General features: G+C 36.1%; 1 protein-coding gene across 4 annotated transcripts in view; it reads left to right on the forward strand.

Moving 5' to 3' along the window:
* Window positions 1-18,350, forward strand: part of lmna (lamin A) — a 142,903-nt gene that overhangs the window by 52,008 nt on the left and 72,545 nt on the right. For 2 of the 4 annotated variants that reach the window (XM_051922966.1, XM_051922968.1), the window contains exons 1-2: window positions 5,825-5,918; window positions 6,048-6,423. The exons of 1 other annotated variant lie outside the window; for it this stretch is intronic. In XM_051922966.1, coding sequence (XP_051778926.1) covers window positions 6,062-6,423 — 362 coding nt within the window. In that variant the 5' untranslated portion in view covers window positions 5,825-5,918; window positions 6,048-6,061. Of the gene's footprint in view, window positions 1-5,824; window positions 5,919-6,047; window positions 6,424-18,350 lie in introns of those variants that run through there. One more of the 4 variants, XM_051922967.1, reaches the window with a different exon arrangement.

Raw genomic sequence — 18,350 nt, forward strand, 5'->3', positions numbered from 1 at the left:
CTAGAAACTGCTGAAAAGATACTGTAGATGTGTCTGCATATGTGTTTTTTAAATGCTTCTTATCCTGCATAGTTTCTAGTGATAGCGGAGAAAAATTAATACGTGATAGAGGAGAAAAATTAATACTGTTACATGTTATCTTGTAGAATGGAGATCAAAGCATTGATGATATAATACAAGCTAAATGTGACCAATGGTGTACAATGGCAAATGATGTGAAAAAAGTCCATAAAAAATGAAAAAAAAATATGATGCAGCTGCAGTTACCCAAAATTACCAAAGTTCTGCAGCTTCAGTATGTTTCATGGGATTCTGGCAAAAGCTTGACAGGCTGAATTGATTCCACAAACAAAATATCTTCATTTTAAAAACTTTACAAAAAATTCAAAATAAAACAGTTTACACAAAAATAGAGAAAAGATTGGTATTGCAAAGAAAAGAAAAGTTCTTGTTTAAGAGAAGTTCTGTTTAAAGCTTATAAGACTTGTTTAATTTCTTTAAGTTTCCTTATACAGCTGGACCATTTCTAAATGGTCAGAAAACTGTATGTCTATCCCATTTTCATACTGTAAATGGGTCTTTCAGTTCCTGCTAGCACTGGGACCTATTCTAAACAACAACTGATTTAATTAACACACTGTACCTTAGATATGGCAACTTATAGGGGCAAAAGACTATATCATTGTCTATGGCTATGAAAGAAAATTATGTTCTATTCAAATTAAGCAAACACTAATATAAGTTTAACTTAAGACATTAACTTTCTAAGATTGTCTCTTACATATCACATTACTCATCTTGCATAATCTGCATGTTATTTATCCAGTAATATGCTCACAACGCATGCATTTTTTTGCTAAAAAGTGCTAATTAGATACTTCAGAAAAAAATCAAGTGCACATCAATAACAGGAAACTCAATTCACATGAGATTGCCTTTTTGAATTTAAAATCTACCTCTCCAATTAATTTATTGGTCAAATTTTATTTTGGCACTTCACTCTCATACAAAAGGCAGTACAGAACAAACCAGTTAAGAACAATTGTATTACCTCTCTCTTAATTCTTAATGTAGACCTTGAAGCCCACCTGATAGAAAACAAAAGGAGTGGGATCAAGAACACTTATAATTAAGGCTTCTTTGTGTTTTAAATATTGCACACAATACCATAACACAAACTCAAGCCTGCAGTTCCAACCTTGCTTGATGAGTCAAATGTGCATTGAGCCCATTTTCATTGTTTGGTTCTACTATTAAGGTCTTAAACAGGGGTTACTTACATTTCATGTCCAAGATGCACAAGACATCATCCCATCAGAACTCATCCCATACATTGATTAGCTCAAAATGATGCCACTGCAACTTTCACCATGAAAAGAAGATGGAAAGTGAGCAAATATAAAATGTTAATTTTGAACATTTTCATTCAACTATAATATAATATAATATAATATAATATAATATAATATAATATAATATAATATAATATAGGCAGCAGTACATTTTAATATTGCTTCAAAATGGCATTTCAGCATTAAGATTCTCTGAATCATATCATGTTACTGGGCTCATTTTAACTAGTATATTAGCTTTATTTTTTTAAGCATTAAGGAAAGTCCCCGCGCAAGGTAAACTTTCATTGAAACATGGTCAGAATGATAGATTTTTTTTAAAGGATCGATTTATTTACTCAAACAAGTAACTCTTTTACATAGCCAGTTAATCAGCTAACAAAAGCTGCAATACAATGGCTACTATACGCCCTTGGCTTTGTAGGTTCTAGTGAAATAGCTGATAACATTGTGAAACAATTCATACTGTTTAAAGTACGTATTTGAAACATACTGCACTTAACATACTAGAGACATTTTCTGTGTGGTGAATATCTGAACTACCTTTTAAAATTTATTATACCAACTAAAAATTAAAGTAATTAAAGTAAAGTTTCTGTATCTGTTAAAGTGTTTCATTGGCTATTTGTGCCATTTTAACCAATTAATTTATTAAGATGTTACTAAAATCAAAATACTACAAAAAATGGTGCCATGTTCCTAACACCAACTGCACTGTTAGACCAGTGCTAATGGAGTAAAAGATGTGCCCAACAGACCTTCTTGCCCAAACTAGACTACTTTGACTCGCCACAACTCATTTTTTCTGGTAAACTCTTTCATTTCTGATAATATAATGTATTTTCTCTGGTATAACATTTTGCTTGTGATTTACATAATTTACCTTTTTGTGTTTTAAACTTAGCAGTGTTCCGATTATTTATTTCCTTTAAAATGCAAACATGCAGGATTTTTCCAGGAAAAAAAAAAGCATTTTGATCAAACATGCAGTCTATTGTGGGTAACTCTTAACGACACACTCACGCCTATTTACATTTTTTCTTAGTTGCCCAAGTAGTTTGATCAAGACTGAACTGCATGTAGTCAATTCTAAATGGCATATGAGCAAAACAGCAAATACTTTAGCACAATGGCAAAAAAAATTCATAATGCACATGTCAATTGGCAATTAACTTTTTGCAAAAGACTAAATACAGTAGTCATCAGTATATACAAAAAAACAATTGAAAGTATCTAGTCAAGCAAAGCACGATAAAATGTCCCCAGTTAAAAACAATCAATCCCAAAAAACTGTCTCACAGTGGTTCCATTATCTACTGAATTGATCAATCATTGCAAATCTGTTGATACACGAATCACAACATAATAACATAAAAGTGGGTGGTAAAGTTAGAAAATGAAAGGAGAGTACCAGAAATAGGAAGAGTACAGACACAAACTGAAAGAACCAATGGGAGATGACTGTGAAGAATAGAGATCTCTAATAACATGCAAGCAGCTATTGTCAACAATGTCCTAAATCATAGCTTGTTCGTGTGTGAGGTTGGCATAGTCAAATGTGCCACATTAATTATTCTGAAATTCATGAATGAGAATCAGTAAGTTGCCACAAATCAAATTTACACCTGTAAGTTATGTAACTAGTATATATCCCAACAACAGGGCCATGTAAAACACCAAGCCTCATCATATCTCTTGATAGGTTTTACAGAGATGTCTGTGGAGGAACAGAATGGTATGATCAATGGCTCACACTATGTTGTACTATGGGATGATGCATCTTTCTACCAATGCAGTGACAGACTGGTTTCAAACTCAGCCACACATATCAATGGAATTCCATTCACCATTCTCCTAACTGTTCAATCCTATTTGTATTTTTATTGCTGGAAATGGAAGGCCTACAACAAACATCCTTAAGTTCAAATGTCACTGATGGGTACTATAGAGTGATCCTAGTCCAAGTAATCACTATGCTAAACTTCCATGGTATTCCCCCTGCTGCATCCCATTCTATGTGATGTTGATGAAACCATGTGGCCCACAATAAAGGACAGTCAAGTATACTGTATTTCTGTTGAGATGTATAATTTTTTTAACAGCTCTATAAACATGTGAACAGTTTTTTTCTTTGACAGTGAAGACCATGTTTTTTTTTATTATTGCATCTCAATATGTTTATTCATCCAAGTTAATACTCATGCACTAGGTATTAGTGACATAATGCTGTGTGCTTCTCTTATTTGATTTATTCACTTCTGAACAAGAATTTATTGTGTTGATTGGACAAGTAAGTGTGTTAGTGTTTTGCTGCATGTGTCAACTGTTCTCAGAATATCTATACTATGTTGAGTGCTGGATACCAAACTAGCTGAGGTCACCGATAAATCTAATATTCACATATCCCCAATGGTCGAAACAACCCAAATACTAAATGAAAAGCCATGTACACTTCGAAAACACACAACCCCTACACAGACAGGCAGAAGCACTAGCTTGTCATTGCCATGGAGCTGAAACTTGCAGAGAAACTAATCAATTTTATAGAGTTAACTTATTATTGATGAAAATTACAACTTAATTAATGAAGATTCCATCTGTAAGTAAGCATAACAAGCTCAGAACACTAAAAGAACAGAAACCATGAAAAGGGTCTGTTCTGATTAGAATACAATTCCACTAACAGTGTTGGCAAAAGGAATGTTGTATGAACCAGAGAATAACAGCCCAAAATAATGATATAGTAAATGGATCAAAATTATTTAATGGTGAGAATACCTAACACTTTTATGCATTCTTATACTTCTTACACCTCTGGGTGTGGCAGTGAAAATTAAATCGGGAAGATGAGAATGAGGGGTTCACTGGAAAAGAGGAAATGCAGCCAGAATTTAGACTGTATTCATGTTTAACAAAATTTGGTGGGAATGAAAGCAACCCACCCAGTTTAACAGTCAAACACATATTCTTAATCTTTAAAGAATAATCATAAACTAGTGCAGGTTTCTTCTGGAGCCTTGTTTTTGCCAAGTTGTGGTGATGCACACATATGTGGGGAAAAAAAACTAATATTACAATAGCCAAGCAGGTGGTACTCCATGATGCTGATTCATATTGTTGCATTCTGCAATGGCAATACATTTGTCATGAAAGGAAAAACAGTCAAATGATGAGATAACTAGCTGGCATCACAAAATGAGCTTTGACAGTTGTTCTCAAACTGTGGCACACTGGCAGGACCTGTCACACTGGTGAAAGGCTTGGAGTAGCTATGGCAGGACAAAATGAACTGTGCCACACCAAGATTATAAAATAGCTGGTAGGCAGGCAGGCCAAGGTTCATAACAATAGATTGACATTTCAAAGGTTTACTTGAGTGAACATGTTGTATTGGACTGATGTGCAAAAACTGGCCTCAAAATGTGCCCCAACAAGAAAATATACAACCAGACTCTATAGTACTACTGGCAAGCCAATTTGGCCCACAGTGGACTGGGAAAATACTAAAATGCTAATAGCACACCATGTAACAGGCAGAGTGGTAACAGAATTCTTTGAGACAGACATAGCAAGATATTAGAGCAAACAGTGACCAGTGCATATGACTCAGCTGAATGTTGTATGAACTAAATCTTTTTTGTTAGCTCACAGTCCAGAAGTGAACAAAGATAAAGTTTTAAATAGATTAAGAAACTTAACTTTATTCCCTCCTTTTACTTTAACTGCTCCAACGCAAGTTTCTTTACTTCGAATTTCCATATGGCAAATGTGACACTGGGGTACCCTTGAACAAATCCTCCTTTTGATACAGAGAATAAAAAAAAATTAAAAAATCAACATAAAGCTGCAAAATTGATACAAATATTGGGAAGAATTGACTTTTAGTTCAAGGGAGTACAGCCCTATTTAGACTTTATGAGGGGTGGAGTCCTGACACGCATCCGGCGTGTTTCAAAATGTTGAACCATCCAAACATTATGTAGTCAATAATATGAGAGCAGTTCACTGATTTAAGTGGAATACTATAGTCCTTTCCATATCGATAAAATCACTTTATCTTTGTTAGGTTACTGACACTTCCAAACTGACTTGTTTGCTTTGGTAAAAGGTAAAGCTTTAGGCTGTGTGAAAGTCTGATTCAGAGTTCAGCTTATGCTGTCTCTGTAAGAATCAGAGCCAAGACTGTTCCTTGTCAGCAGACAGTACTTTCATTTACAAGCTCTTTATTATATAATTCAGTTCATGGTTTCTATCATTTAGATGTATACAAATCTAATTAAACTGACAGCAGATTAGTCCCCTAGAACCAGCAGAACTCCTACGTGTAAAGGTGATTATTACACGGGGCTTAGGGACCAGCACCACATACAAACAGCTTTCTGGCAGACAGCTAGACTAACTCCACCCTTCTCTCTACTGCTCTCTCTCTCTCTCTCTCTCTCTCTCTGGCTCTCTCACACACCAAAAATATATGAGCTGGGAAAGTCTGATGAGAGTCACTCAAGAGCAGGAGCCAGAGGGAGCAGCTGAACAGAAGAAAGCCAGAAACACACAGAACTTCAGAAGGTATGGTATCCAAGCCAAATAAACAACTAGAAGTGACCTTGCAGCATTCCAGTCAAGGGTCATTAACACACTGTTTAAGTGTCCGGCTTTTCCTGAGCTTAACTGTTTATTGATTTACTTTTGTTTCAGTCAATAGCAAATTAATGCCTTTTGAAAAGATGGAAACTCCGTCTCAGAAACGTGCCAGCACCCGTAGCTCCGGTACACCACTTTCACCTACTAGGATCACTCGTCTCCAGGAAAAGGAAGAGCTGCGTGACTTGAATGACCGTCTGGCTGTGTACATTGACAAGGTGCGCTCTTTGGAGGTAGAAAATGCTGGCCTACGGCTGCGCATTACTGAATCTGAGGAGGTGGTCAACCGTGAGGTGTCAGGCATGAAGACGGCATATGAGACTGAGTTGGCAGATGCTCGGAAAACACTTGATTCAGTGGCCAAGGAGAGAGCACGACTGCAGCTGGAACTGAGTAAAGTCAGAGAGGAGTACAAGGAGCTCAAAGCAAGGTATGTTGTGTTTTTCAGCACTTTCACCTCCTCTCCAGCTTGAGCATAGTGCCACCTGGTGGTTACATTTTGTAAATGTTTTTTATTAATTGGAATTCATTTGTTGCCTGTCTTTTCATGTTGGTTGTTTTTGCAGTTTATGCAAAAATTCACTTATTAGATGAAACAGAAGCATTGCTCACAAAAGGTTTCCTAGAAGTGTTAGTTTTTATGTCATTGCTTGAACATAATACGTATCTCTCAACACATCTGAATACTTAAATATACTAGGGGCATGAATGGAAAGAAGTCTGGTTTTTGTTTTTTTTTTTTAATTTTTATTAATTTTATTGTACTCATTCCAATATGAAAAACTGAAAACAAATCAAACCCCACCCCTGAGAAGGAGCGCTTAGCCAAAGGAGAATTGCTTAGGGCTTTTTAATAAGGCAACAATAAACAAAAAGAAGGTAGAAATATATATAGGTATATAAAAAATGGAGAAGGAAAATAAATGCGGTAATAGTTATTTCTCTTATTCTAAAATAATATTGATTAGATCCTGCCAGGTTTTGAAAAAGTTCTGTACAGATCCTCTAACTGAGAATTTGATTTTTTCCAACTTCAAATAATATAAAACATCGGTTTCCCACTGACTTATCAGAGGAGAGTTAGGATTCTTCCAATTTAACAAAATAAGTCTGCGTGCCAAAAGTGTAGTAAATGCAATCACCATTTGTTTGTCCTTCTCCACTTCAAGTCCGTCTGGAAGAACACCGAACACAGCTGTTAATGGGTTAGGAGGGATTGTGACCCCAAGGCTGTCTGAAAGGCACTTAAAAATTTTGGTCCAAAATGATGTTAGTTTGGTGCAGGCCCTGAAGTCTGCTTTTTGGAACTGAAAAACCTCAAATAGGCATTTTTGGGCTGGTCCCAGAGATCACTCAACCTTACAGCTATGCCCAAGGTTGGTTAAAACGTTTGGGACAATTTATGCCTACCATTGCTTTTGTAAGTCAGCATTTTAGCATCATAATACCCTAAATGGTAGTAGTCCAGCATGTCTCGTATTAAATTATCAAAGGATAATTACATACCCACTATGAATGATCTACAAATGTGAGGGTATACAGTATAGCTATTGCCAAGAGTATGCAACTAACTTGACCAGATTCTTAATAATAATGGATGTATCAGTTTTTCTCTTATTATAAATAGTATCGATGTGGAAGAATATATTTTGGCATTGACTTCATTAGTAAAAAACTGGCACAGAGTCAGCTCTAATGGAACAGACAAAATAAGCGAAGTATGAAGGGAGAGTCGGGGTTGTGTTAGAGCTTGCAAATGACTAGTAAATACATAAGCACATATTATGACTGTTTCTTTCTACAACCTTATTTTTATGTTGGTTTCCCAGACTGCATCTCAGTTTCAAAATATTTACATATTTCATCAATAATTAGGCTGAATCATCACTATGCAGGCCCTTTACATTAGCAATCGGTCAACATGAAAAAAAATGTTGGAAATGTAATTCAGCATGTCTCAAACGTCAAGATCACTAGAGTGACAAAGAAGTAAATTCTTGAATGTGTTATTCTGCAACTTAAAGAAGTGATCCTTCTGTGCAATATTTCAGGGGTAGGTGTATCAGAAGATAATGAATTTGAACATCTTGTGTCTTTGTTTCTTTTGAAATTTAACTTATTTGGCAAATTATGAATTTAACATTTGCATTATCTTTTTTTCAGTTTTAGTCGCTACTCTACCATTACTGTAATAAGACCAACACTTACTGAATAACATAAGCAAAACTCCAATAACCACTATCTCAAAATGTCTAAAGTAGCTGATGCTGCTCTATGTAAATATGCAGTGGTGATCTGAAGGAAATCATTGGCTGTTCTCTTACATTGTGTGCTTGCTTGTATTTTGTATTTTTTGCATTTCTTAGGGCGGCACGGTGGCGCAGTGGTTAGCACTGCTGCCTCGCAGTTGGGAGACCTGGGGACCTGGGTTCACTTCCCGGGTCCTCCCTGTGTGGAGTTTGCATGTTCTCCCCGTGTCTGCGTGGGTTTCCTCCGGGCGCTCCGGTTTCCTCCCACAGTCCGAAGACATGCAGGTTAGGTGGATTGGCGATTCTAAATTGGCCCTAGTATGTGCTTGGTATGTGGGTGTGTTTGTGTGTGTCCTGCGGTGGGTTGGCACCCTGCCCAGAATTGGTTCCTGCCTTGTGCCCTGTGTTGGCTGGGATTGGCTCCAGCAGACCCCCGTGACCCTGTGTTTGGATTCAGCGGGTTGGAAAATGGATGGATGGATGCATTTCTTAGGGATTCATTTACTTGAATCTAAAGATGTAAACTTTAGCTTTCAGTCTGTGCAAATAACCAAAAAGTGCAGGACAAACAAAGCACTAGACATACAAGCATTATGTGCACATCAATTTGACAAGGTACAGATACAACTAAATTAATATTTTTATTACTGGGGGCAGAATGATCATGCAGAACTTAACATTTCCGTCTCACAAATCCAAGGATGAGTTTGTCAGCTCAACCACTGTCTCTATGTTCTGTATGTACCTAAACGTATATTCCTCTTTATGTACTGCAATTAACTACCACATTCCAAAGACATACATGAAGGGTTAACTGGTGACTCCAACTTTCTCTGGTGTAATCATGTGTGGGAAAGCACTCCATAAATGACTTGCATCCCATCCAAGATAGTTTACTATCTTGTATCTGATGTTACTGAAACTAGAAGAATCTACAGATTACTACAAAAGACAATAGTAATTTTTTTTTAGTTCTGACTGATTCAATTGGACACATTAGTGGAATTCCTTTCACCATAAATGACAGAAAAAATAATAAAAAATGTGCATATAGTTGTACATGTAATTTTATATTTTAGATTATTTTGAAATTAAAAATGAAAACAGACATAATATAAAGGTGAATTTTAGACTCGATAGTGCTGGTATACCTATATCTCTTCTGTAGTACTCTGCATCTATCGCATATGGAGATTTTGATTATATTCTTACATGTTTTAAAAGTGTTTTCCACAATAAATACAGATATAAATACTCATGAGAAATGTAAATTAACACAATTTATTACAACTCTCTGTTCTACAGACTACTATGGAACATTGAGATTCAAGGAGATCAAAGCCCACACAGAAAATAATCAAGATGTTGAAAAATACAAAATATGTGTTTGCATTTTACTGCATCTTATTTAAGGATTATTAAAAACAGTGAAAAACCTTCATACTAGAAGGGAAAAATAGCCTATACATTAGTGTGACAAGGAATTGGTTCCTCTTTAACAAAACAATTCTGATTGTTCAGCCAAGCCAAGATTTTTTCATGATAAAAACCACAGGAACTTTAAAAATGCCATTGTTGGTTTAAATAAAAGTGAAAGATGCCTTCACTCATTACATAAAACAGATCAAAAATGTACTGAGGTTGCCAACCAATTCTGTTTTTTTTTTGGCTTTTACACCTAATAATTGATCTCTGCACCCTCAATTAAAGTAAATTTATTTGGTGCAAGTATATTCTGGCTTTCTCTGTTTGGCTAATCTGCACTCTGAGGACTATAAAAGTCATAGCAAATGCATCATATCACCATGAAAATTCTTACTTCACTTTTATGCAAATCATGTGTCATTTTTCAAATAATTTAGAATTACAGTGCTGTTTCTGAATTTTTGTCCACAATGGCATCATTCAACTCTGCCTCTTAAAAACCTAGGCACAGAATCAGGTTCCAGAGAATTGCATTTTTTGTTCTGAACTGTAAGTTCATAATAATTATCTTGTGATTGACAGTGGCATGATAGGGCATTGGTTGGTACTGCTGCTACACAATCACAAAAACCAGGGTCAAATTACTAGCCAGATGGATATTTGTTGTCAGTATGCATGTGCCCCTTTTGACTACAATGGTTTTCTATAGTTTCCACCACATCCCAAAGAAGTGCAAGTTGACTGCCACCTTTAAACTGTCTCAATGTGACCAAGTATAGGAACAGATGTGTTTCCTGACCAGAACTGGTTCATTGTTTATGTCAGATGCAGGGACTGAATTCATCTTCCTGCAAATACATGATGGAAAACGCGGGTTCAAAAAAATGGATGGATTTTGTCTTTGATACTATATGACTCTAATACATAGTTTAACAATTTGAATTTATAAGCCAAAATGTTAATATCTAAAAAACTAAAACAAAGTACCAGATTGATGCATCTCAAGCAATTTAATCCTAGTACAAAACAGCACTACATTAACACTTAAAAATGGCAATATACAGTACAGTATGTTTGATTACAAAGTTTGGTTTCTACAATGAGTACTCACCATGCAAGACTAGTATACGCAAACTGAGCAATTACAACCAACAAAATACAATTATTTGATTTATACGTGCTATAAACATTGAGCCCAGAACTGTAGATTTGAGTGAGTAATCAACTTTAAAGAAACACAATCAGCTTAGGATGATAAAAAGGCTTTTGCGCATGATTTCCAGGACAGTCACTAAACTTTGGTAATTAAGACACAGTCAAAGAGTGGCATAAGAACAGACCAATAAGCCTTACAAACGGAGAATAAAAAAGCTTTGTAAATGAAATCTCCAAGTCCCAGGCATTTAGACATAATTTCACAAGATGCCATGATCACCCAATTGCAAAGATGCTTAGTCATCAGTATAACTGATAAACAAACAAGAGCATCTGGGCCAGAAGCTTCTAGTCACTGCCTTGATCCACAAATCTTGAACAGCAAAGAAGAAGAAAAAAATCCTAAAATGACAGCCTTGAAAAAATATCTATAAGGCATATTCACTAACAAAATATGAGGCAGAATACTGATTTAGCCAATTGTCTAGGAAACTTAATAGACAGATAACACTGGCCAGAATTAAAGCACACTTTCACTGAATACAAAATAAACATCAACTTCCAAACAACAATTATTAAAAATTTACAGGATGATTAATTATAATAACCATATTTGCCAGTTTTATTAATTACCGTCCCCACAGATTGCTGGGTTTTGGAAATCCTACAGCTATTACAAACTTTTTTTAGTGCGTAACTTCATACTTTATGACCCCCTAAACTGACAGGAACGAGTCAAAAGTTGTTGGACTGCACATCGCCATGACATCTCTCAGCATTTTTTTTTACCAAATCTGTCGTATGGAAGCACATATAGCACTGAAATGGCACTAAACAGTTACAGTAACATCATGGCACAAAGTTTTCAAAGGAGAAACTGCATACTATATATCAGTACACACCCACGCTCGTGCTATCAATACTCACATTCTTATAATTAGTACACAGTCACGTCATATGTCTGGATTAGAGTGTTGCACAGGCGGATATGAATGAGGATTTAAACCCCTTAATGTCGTGGTCTTATTCCCAAATCAAACCGCTGGTCTACACTATTAATTGCTTCAAGTCACATATACTAAATTATTTCATTATTACATATACGCGAAACACAACTTACAGTACTTTAAAAACCAGTTGTATCCATGTCTACCTTAGAAGCAAAAAAAAAAGAAACTCCTCAAAAAAAACTATATTCTTTTTTCAGTTGCAGAACTAAAACCCGGGGGTATTAATGGCAAAATAGCGCATCATGTTATTTTACAATTACAGTACTCTTCTTCCTCAAGTAATGTACACGCATACACACCCATCGTACTTCTTGAAAGTGGTATTGCGCTTTTATTTTTAAAGCCCGGGCAGCCTCCTGCAATAATTAACATTTGGTTCCGTCACTGCCTGCCAGTTTAGGGTTCAGAACCAGAATCTTTCACAGTACAGTACTCCTCCTTTTGCATCTCTCTCTCTGCATATATATATAAATATTTAGATATGATATACTGTGTGTGTGTATATATATATATATATATATATATATATATATATATATATATATATATATATATATATATATATATATATATATATATATATATATATAAAACCACACACACACACATACGATGTAACTGGCCTAAGGCTTCATCGATCAAGTGATGTTCAGGAATTAGGTAAAGTCCCTTTGAGTGATCCTCAGGGAATGGTACATTCCAAACGTCAAGTTTTTTTTTTCCCCGAAAATGCGTAAGTTCTCTGAAGTGCTCACTTTCCCAGAATTCACTCGGCCGAACTCGGCTTACCTTTTGTCGCGCAAATTCCGTCCAACGCCTTTACTGACCCGAACTTCTGTCCTAAACTCCGATTGTTACAGTTGTATAAAGTCTGAATTCGCATGTGCCAATTAAAGCCTTGTGCCAAAAGTGATATCTGTTGAAGTTGTTTAAACGTAATGATTGAAAAGTGTAACAGTGCAGTGCAATACTGTACTAAAAATACTAAATACAATACTAAAAGATCATGAAAGTAAACCAAAATAAAAACGTAATGACAGATCTTCAGTGTAAGAGTTTGAATCCTGCTTTTTTTCTAAGTTCTGAGGTGCATAAGTGTAATGATTGTTTCATCTAATATTCGTATTATACAGTTAGAAATGTTTTCCCAATCATAACTGTGTTTTTTCATCACAAACATTACAGCCCAAAGCCCTGCTGGGATTCTAGGAGGAGTTCTTTGGTCCTTCAGTCACAGAGAGTTCAGACCTTTTAACCAATGAACCAAATGAAAAAAAAAAAACATTGACTCAGTCTTTTCTCTGCAGCTGGCTTGTTCCACTTGACCTGTACCAAATGTTCACTTTCATCCTTATGTGGCGCAGGGGATTCAGTTTATCCCAGGCACATCAAGCTCATGGCTTGAACTAATCCTGAAATGTAATGTCATCCATGCACACCCACTCGTACCATGTCAATTATTCTTAAGATTTTTGGATGTGGTAGGAACCAAAGCACCTGGAGAGACCTACATGGAGACAAGCAGTATGTGCAGTCTCCACAGGAACATTAGTGGAAGCAGGACTCCAAGATCCCAAAACTATGAAGCAACAGTGCCAGTGATTGAGTTACCATATCATCCTACGTATAATAAGCTTGAAGTAAAATATCCATAGCAGTAGAGTGTTGTACCATGTTAGCCATAGATTGATACAGGAGAAAATAGGGTGAAATTACACCTTTTATTGGCTAACTAAATAGATTACAAATGCAAGCTTTCGAGGCAGCTAAGGCCCCATTTAGTTAGCCAATAAAAGGTGTCATTTCACCATATTTTCTCCTGAAGTAAAATTTGTCATTTTTGTTTTTCTATGCCAGAACTGAATGAATCCTGGATGAAAATATAAATTGGGCATATTAATTGAATTACTGTTTCTTAAATCATTTGCAGCTTAGTACCATGGTCAGCTTTTTATTAGATTGAAATCTATTAGTAGTTACTTTCGTCCATCCATATTCTAATTCCAATAGCACTTTACCAGTATGCAATTCGGAAGCAATACTTGAATAGAATGATAGTCCATCACACAGTCCAACCACACATACACACATGTTTATGTCAGAGTTGTCAATCAACCTAAGAGAATGTCTTTCAGTCATGGGAGGAAACTTAAATTGTGTAAGCAAGCAAAGCTTTTAGAACCAAACCTGAATTCAAGCACTGTCAGAATATTTACAGATAAAAATGTTCTGTTAGGCTCATCCACATTGCTTAATATCGTGACTGATTAAAGTAAACTATGTGTTCCTGTTTGTCTGATAAAAAGGAATGATGTACACTTGGGTTAAGTTAAGTTTGTAAATTCAGGAATAGTAAAAGACAAATGTATTTTCACTTATGCTCACATCCACTCATGCCACATCAGTTAATCTTAAGATTTTTGATTATAGGAGGAAGCCAAATATATTATAGTTCAATAAAATGGTAAACATTTATTTTACATAGTTTGCCAATTGTATTTTCAATGACTGCTTAAAGCCAATATGACTACTTAGAATAATAGTACTAGTACTTAGTTTCCAGAAAATTTTGAGCTTTATTAGACCAGACACTGAAAAAGCAAGAGCTATTTTTCACAATACATTACTGTGATTTGCACATATAAAAAGGTGAACAGTATTTATATTTCCACTAGAACTGACATTAGTGTGGTAAAGGATTGTGGAAAGTTTTTGCCAGCTCCTAAGAGCCATGGTGCAGACAGTTAATATTTTTGTATTTTTTGTAATCCATTTTGGTTTTCATAGAAACTGATTCCTTTATATAAAGTTTCAGTGTTCAGAATATGGCTTTCAGCTATTTAAAAGGTCAAGAATTCTCAAAAGACGCTATACTATGCACGCATGAACAGCAAGTGAATTGGTTCAAAGTGCACAGAGTTTTTTCAGTTGTTTAAAAATTAAAATATTTGAACAGATGGATTAACTTCACAGAACTGTTGAAAGTGTGTTATAATGTGAATAATTGTACTCAAGCACTGTAGTATGTAAAGATTTTCATTTTAGATTCATTAATGAGTATTTCATGATCACAATTGTTGTGAGGAGATTTGCAGTGCATACTCACAATTTCATAGCCACTGCGACTGCCTATATGTAGTTAGCATATTTCCACTATGATTGTGTGGAATTTTTTTCCTGGTGCTCTAGTTTTCCTCCCACATGCATTAAGTTGATTGTGACTGTAAACTTGCCCAGTTGACATGAGTGAGGATGTGTGTGACAGAAAGCCATGTGATAGATTACTGTCCTGACTGTGGTTGGTTTCTGGCCTGCACCCAGGTCTGTTGAGAAGGGCTCCACCTTCCCACAGCTATAAAATTTGCTTAGGCCAGCAACCATACCACCTGCACTTCAGAATAAGTAATTCACCTAATGTTAGGCATGTTTGGGCCAGTCTAGTCCTTGGATGGGAGACCATCTAGGAACAGCTTGAATTTCTGCTGGAAGAGGTGTTGCTGGGGCCAGCAGGGGATGTTTATCCTGTGGTATGTGTGTGGATCCCAATGCCCCAGTGCAGTGATGGTAACACTTGTGCTGTACAAATTGACATTGTCCTTCAAAGAAGTTAATAAAAGATCCATAGGAATCTTTCAAAAAGAGTAGGGTGTTTCATGATGTCTTGGCTAAAATGCCAACCTTGTTATTCTGGCCCCATAATCATCCAATCTCTCTAATTGGCTATCTCTCTCACTCCTACACCACCTAATAGCTAATGTGTGGCAAGAATACTGGCGCAAGAATGGCTTCCGCTGGTAGTGGTTTAAGTGGTTCTCCAATGTCAATGTAAGCATTTTGAGTATGTTGGAAAAGCTATTTATAAATGTTATTATTATTATTATTATTATTTTTATTATTATTCAAGTGCCTTTAATCAGTAGATCAATGCACTGACAATTGTTGTGATAAAATTATTAGGTAAGTTGCTGCAAGGATATGTTCTGATTTCTGCAGAATCTCCAGTCTAATAAAAAAAAGCATTCGGACAATTCATATATTTTCCAATTTTCACATCCATTTGTTTTATTACATGATTGTGGAGACCTAAACGTGACAGCAAAGAAAGCAAAGCAGGCCACATTCAGGCGCATACACAAACTGAGTCAATTTAGACTTTCTAATTAACCAAGTATGCACATCTTTGGTAGGATGGAGAAAATATTTCTTGAACGGGAAGAATATATAAATGACTTGAGCTTATGTCCCAGAAGCTGAAAGGCAGTAGTGCTAATCATTGTACAATTAATTTCAGAAAACAGAAAGATGAAAAAAAAAATCATGTTTTTTTAGTTTCTTGGTAGTTTTGCACTTCAGTAGTGCACCCTATACTTCATGATATGTAGCTGATGCTTAAGACTGTTTTATAGGAGTTATAATAGATAATGATGAAAATATATAGCATAATCCAATTTAGTACTGAGAAAAGCGCTATATAAATGTAATGAATTATTATTATTATTATTATTATTATTAATCTGTAGAGGTGGACATATTTTTTTCTTCTATCTGTACCTTTTCAGGCCTTTAATATTGCAGTGGTTTACAGGATTTTAACATTTGTTGTGTATTTTTCTTAATGTTTAGTTTTTGTCAAGGTTAACAACAGATCTGCCATGAACATATGTATTTTTGTCCTAATCTAATCATCCATCCATCCATCCAGTTTCCAACCCGTTGAATCCGAACACAGGGTCACAGGGGTCTGCTGGAGCCAATCCCAGCCAACACAGGGCACAAGGCAGGAACCAATCCTGGGCAGGGTGCCAACCCACCGCAGGACACACACAAACACACACACACACCAAGCACACACTAGGGCCAATTTAGAATCACCAATCCACCCAACCTGCATGTCTTTGGACTGTGGGAGGAAACCGGAGTGCCCGGAGGAAACCCACGCAGGCACGGGGAGAACATGCAAACTCCACGCAGGGAGGACCCGGGAAGTGAACCCGGGTCCCCAGGTCTCCCAACTGCGAGGCAGCAGCGCTACCCACTGCACCACCGTGCCGCCCTAATCTAATCATGAAGCCTGGTATTTGTTTGTTTTTAATTGTTATTTTTAAATGGTTTTGCTTTCCCAGGAGACAGAATTCTGTAAACTAGAGTCACATTCAATTCACCTACTTTAAGTGTAAGCCAGCACTCCCTTTTATAATTTTACTTTATCTAATCTTCAGAAGGTCTGTTTTTTGCCAATATAAATATAAAGAATAGTCTTTGCTTTGTTTTCTGTACAGTACATTTACTGTACTTCCTGCTGTTTCTGTTTATGTACAACTAAATTAATATAAAGGTATATTATATAATGCTGTAAGGATATACAGCAGGTAACAGAGAAGAAAAGGAGAATGTGAAAAGGAGATCAGCCACTGAAGGTCACTTGCAGTCTCTTTTATTTTTAGGAGACTCCTGAACTATATCTATGAAATACACTCTGATGTATTTTGCTGTAACTCAGTGGTTCTTACAGTATGGTCCATGAGCATATACAGTATGTCAGGCGGTTCATGGGCTGACCTAGTTATCTTTCTTAGAAGAACTTTCTAGCTGTTAAGGCCACATAAAGTGGCTCCAGGATGCTGTCCACAAAGCACCCTGTCTGACTTTTTTGCAGACACCATCTTTTACTACTAAACTACTCCTTATTGCTTCAATCCTCTATAGTTGTAGCAATGGCTTCTTCCTTTTCAACATTTCCTCACATATGCAATCTCTCTCCTGTTCTTTACATGGGACTCTTTTTGAAATACAACTTGACGTCCACCTTAATCTTTAGCAACAGCCATTCCTTAAATCTCTGTGTGCCATAAGAAAATCTTTAAAGCTTTGTTATGGGTTATTGACTTAAATCTGGAACTTTGAAATGTAAATTCAGAAATGTCTTAAATTGCAGACTTTCCTTCCAAGTTGACGGAGTCAAGCACCTGGTAGGCAAAAGATTCAAATAGAGACAGTGTATGCCACCTAGACCCAAGAGAAGACACCATGTGAGACTTGGAGACCTGTGCATAAAACCAAAAAAAAGGAGCCTGCATGGTAGCTCATAGAGTAGTAGTAGTACGAGATTTAGCTTGCAACACAGAAAGAGACTGAGGAGAAGTGTGAGTTTGACAGCATTCTGTTCAGTCTAGGTTTTTTGATGTCTTTTTTAGGGTACTTTCAATGGGAATAGCAGTGGGAGTAGTACAGGCACTTAAGCTTTCCAGTACACATCCTTGTTCAGGCCTAGTGACTTATTACTTGAGTCTGTGTGCCTACCTTTCTTCTATGTACCTCAGGTTATTACAATATTTTTCATATAAGTACCTGTAGAAAAAACGTGATAATTGTAACATGGAATTTACATTAATGAGTGGCTATTGGGCATTAGATCTCCATATCTTTGATTTTGACAAAGTGAACACTTACAGAAATCAATGCTGTAGATTAAATATAGTTATTTGCAGAAGTATAGATTTGAAAGTCAGAAAAAGACT

Source organism: Erpetoichthys calabaricus, chromosome 2 (assembly GCF_900747795.2).
Source record: "Erpetoichthys calabaricus chromosome 2, fErpCal1.3, whole genome shotgun sequence".
Taxonomy (NCBI): Eukaryota; Metazoa; Chordata; class Cladistia; order Polypteriformes; family Polypteridae; genus Erpetoichthys; species Erpetoichthys calabaricus.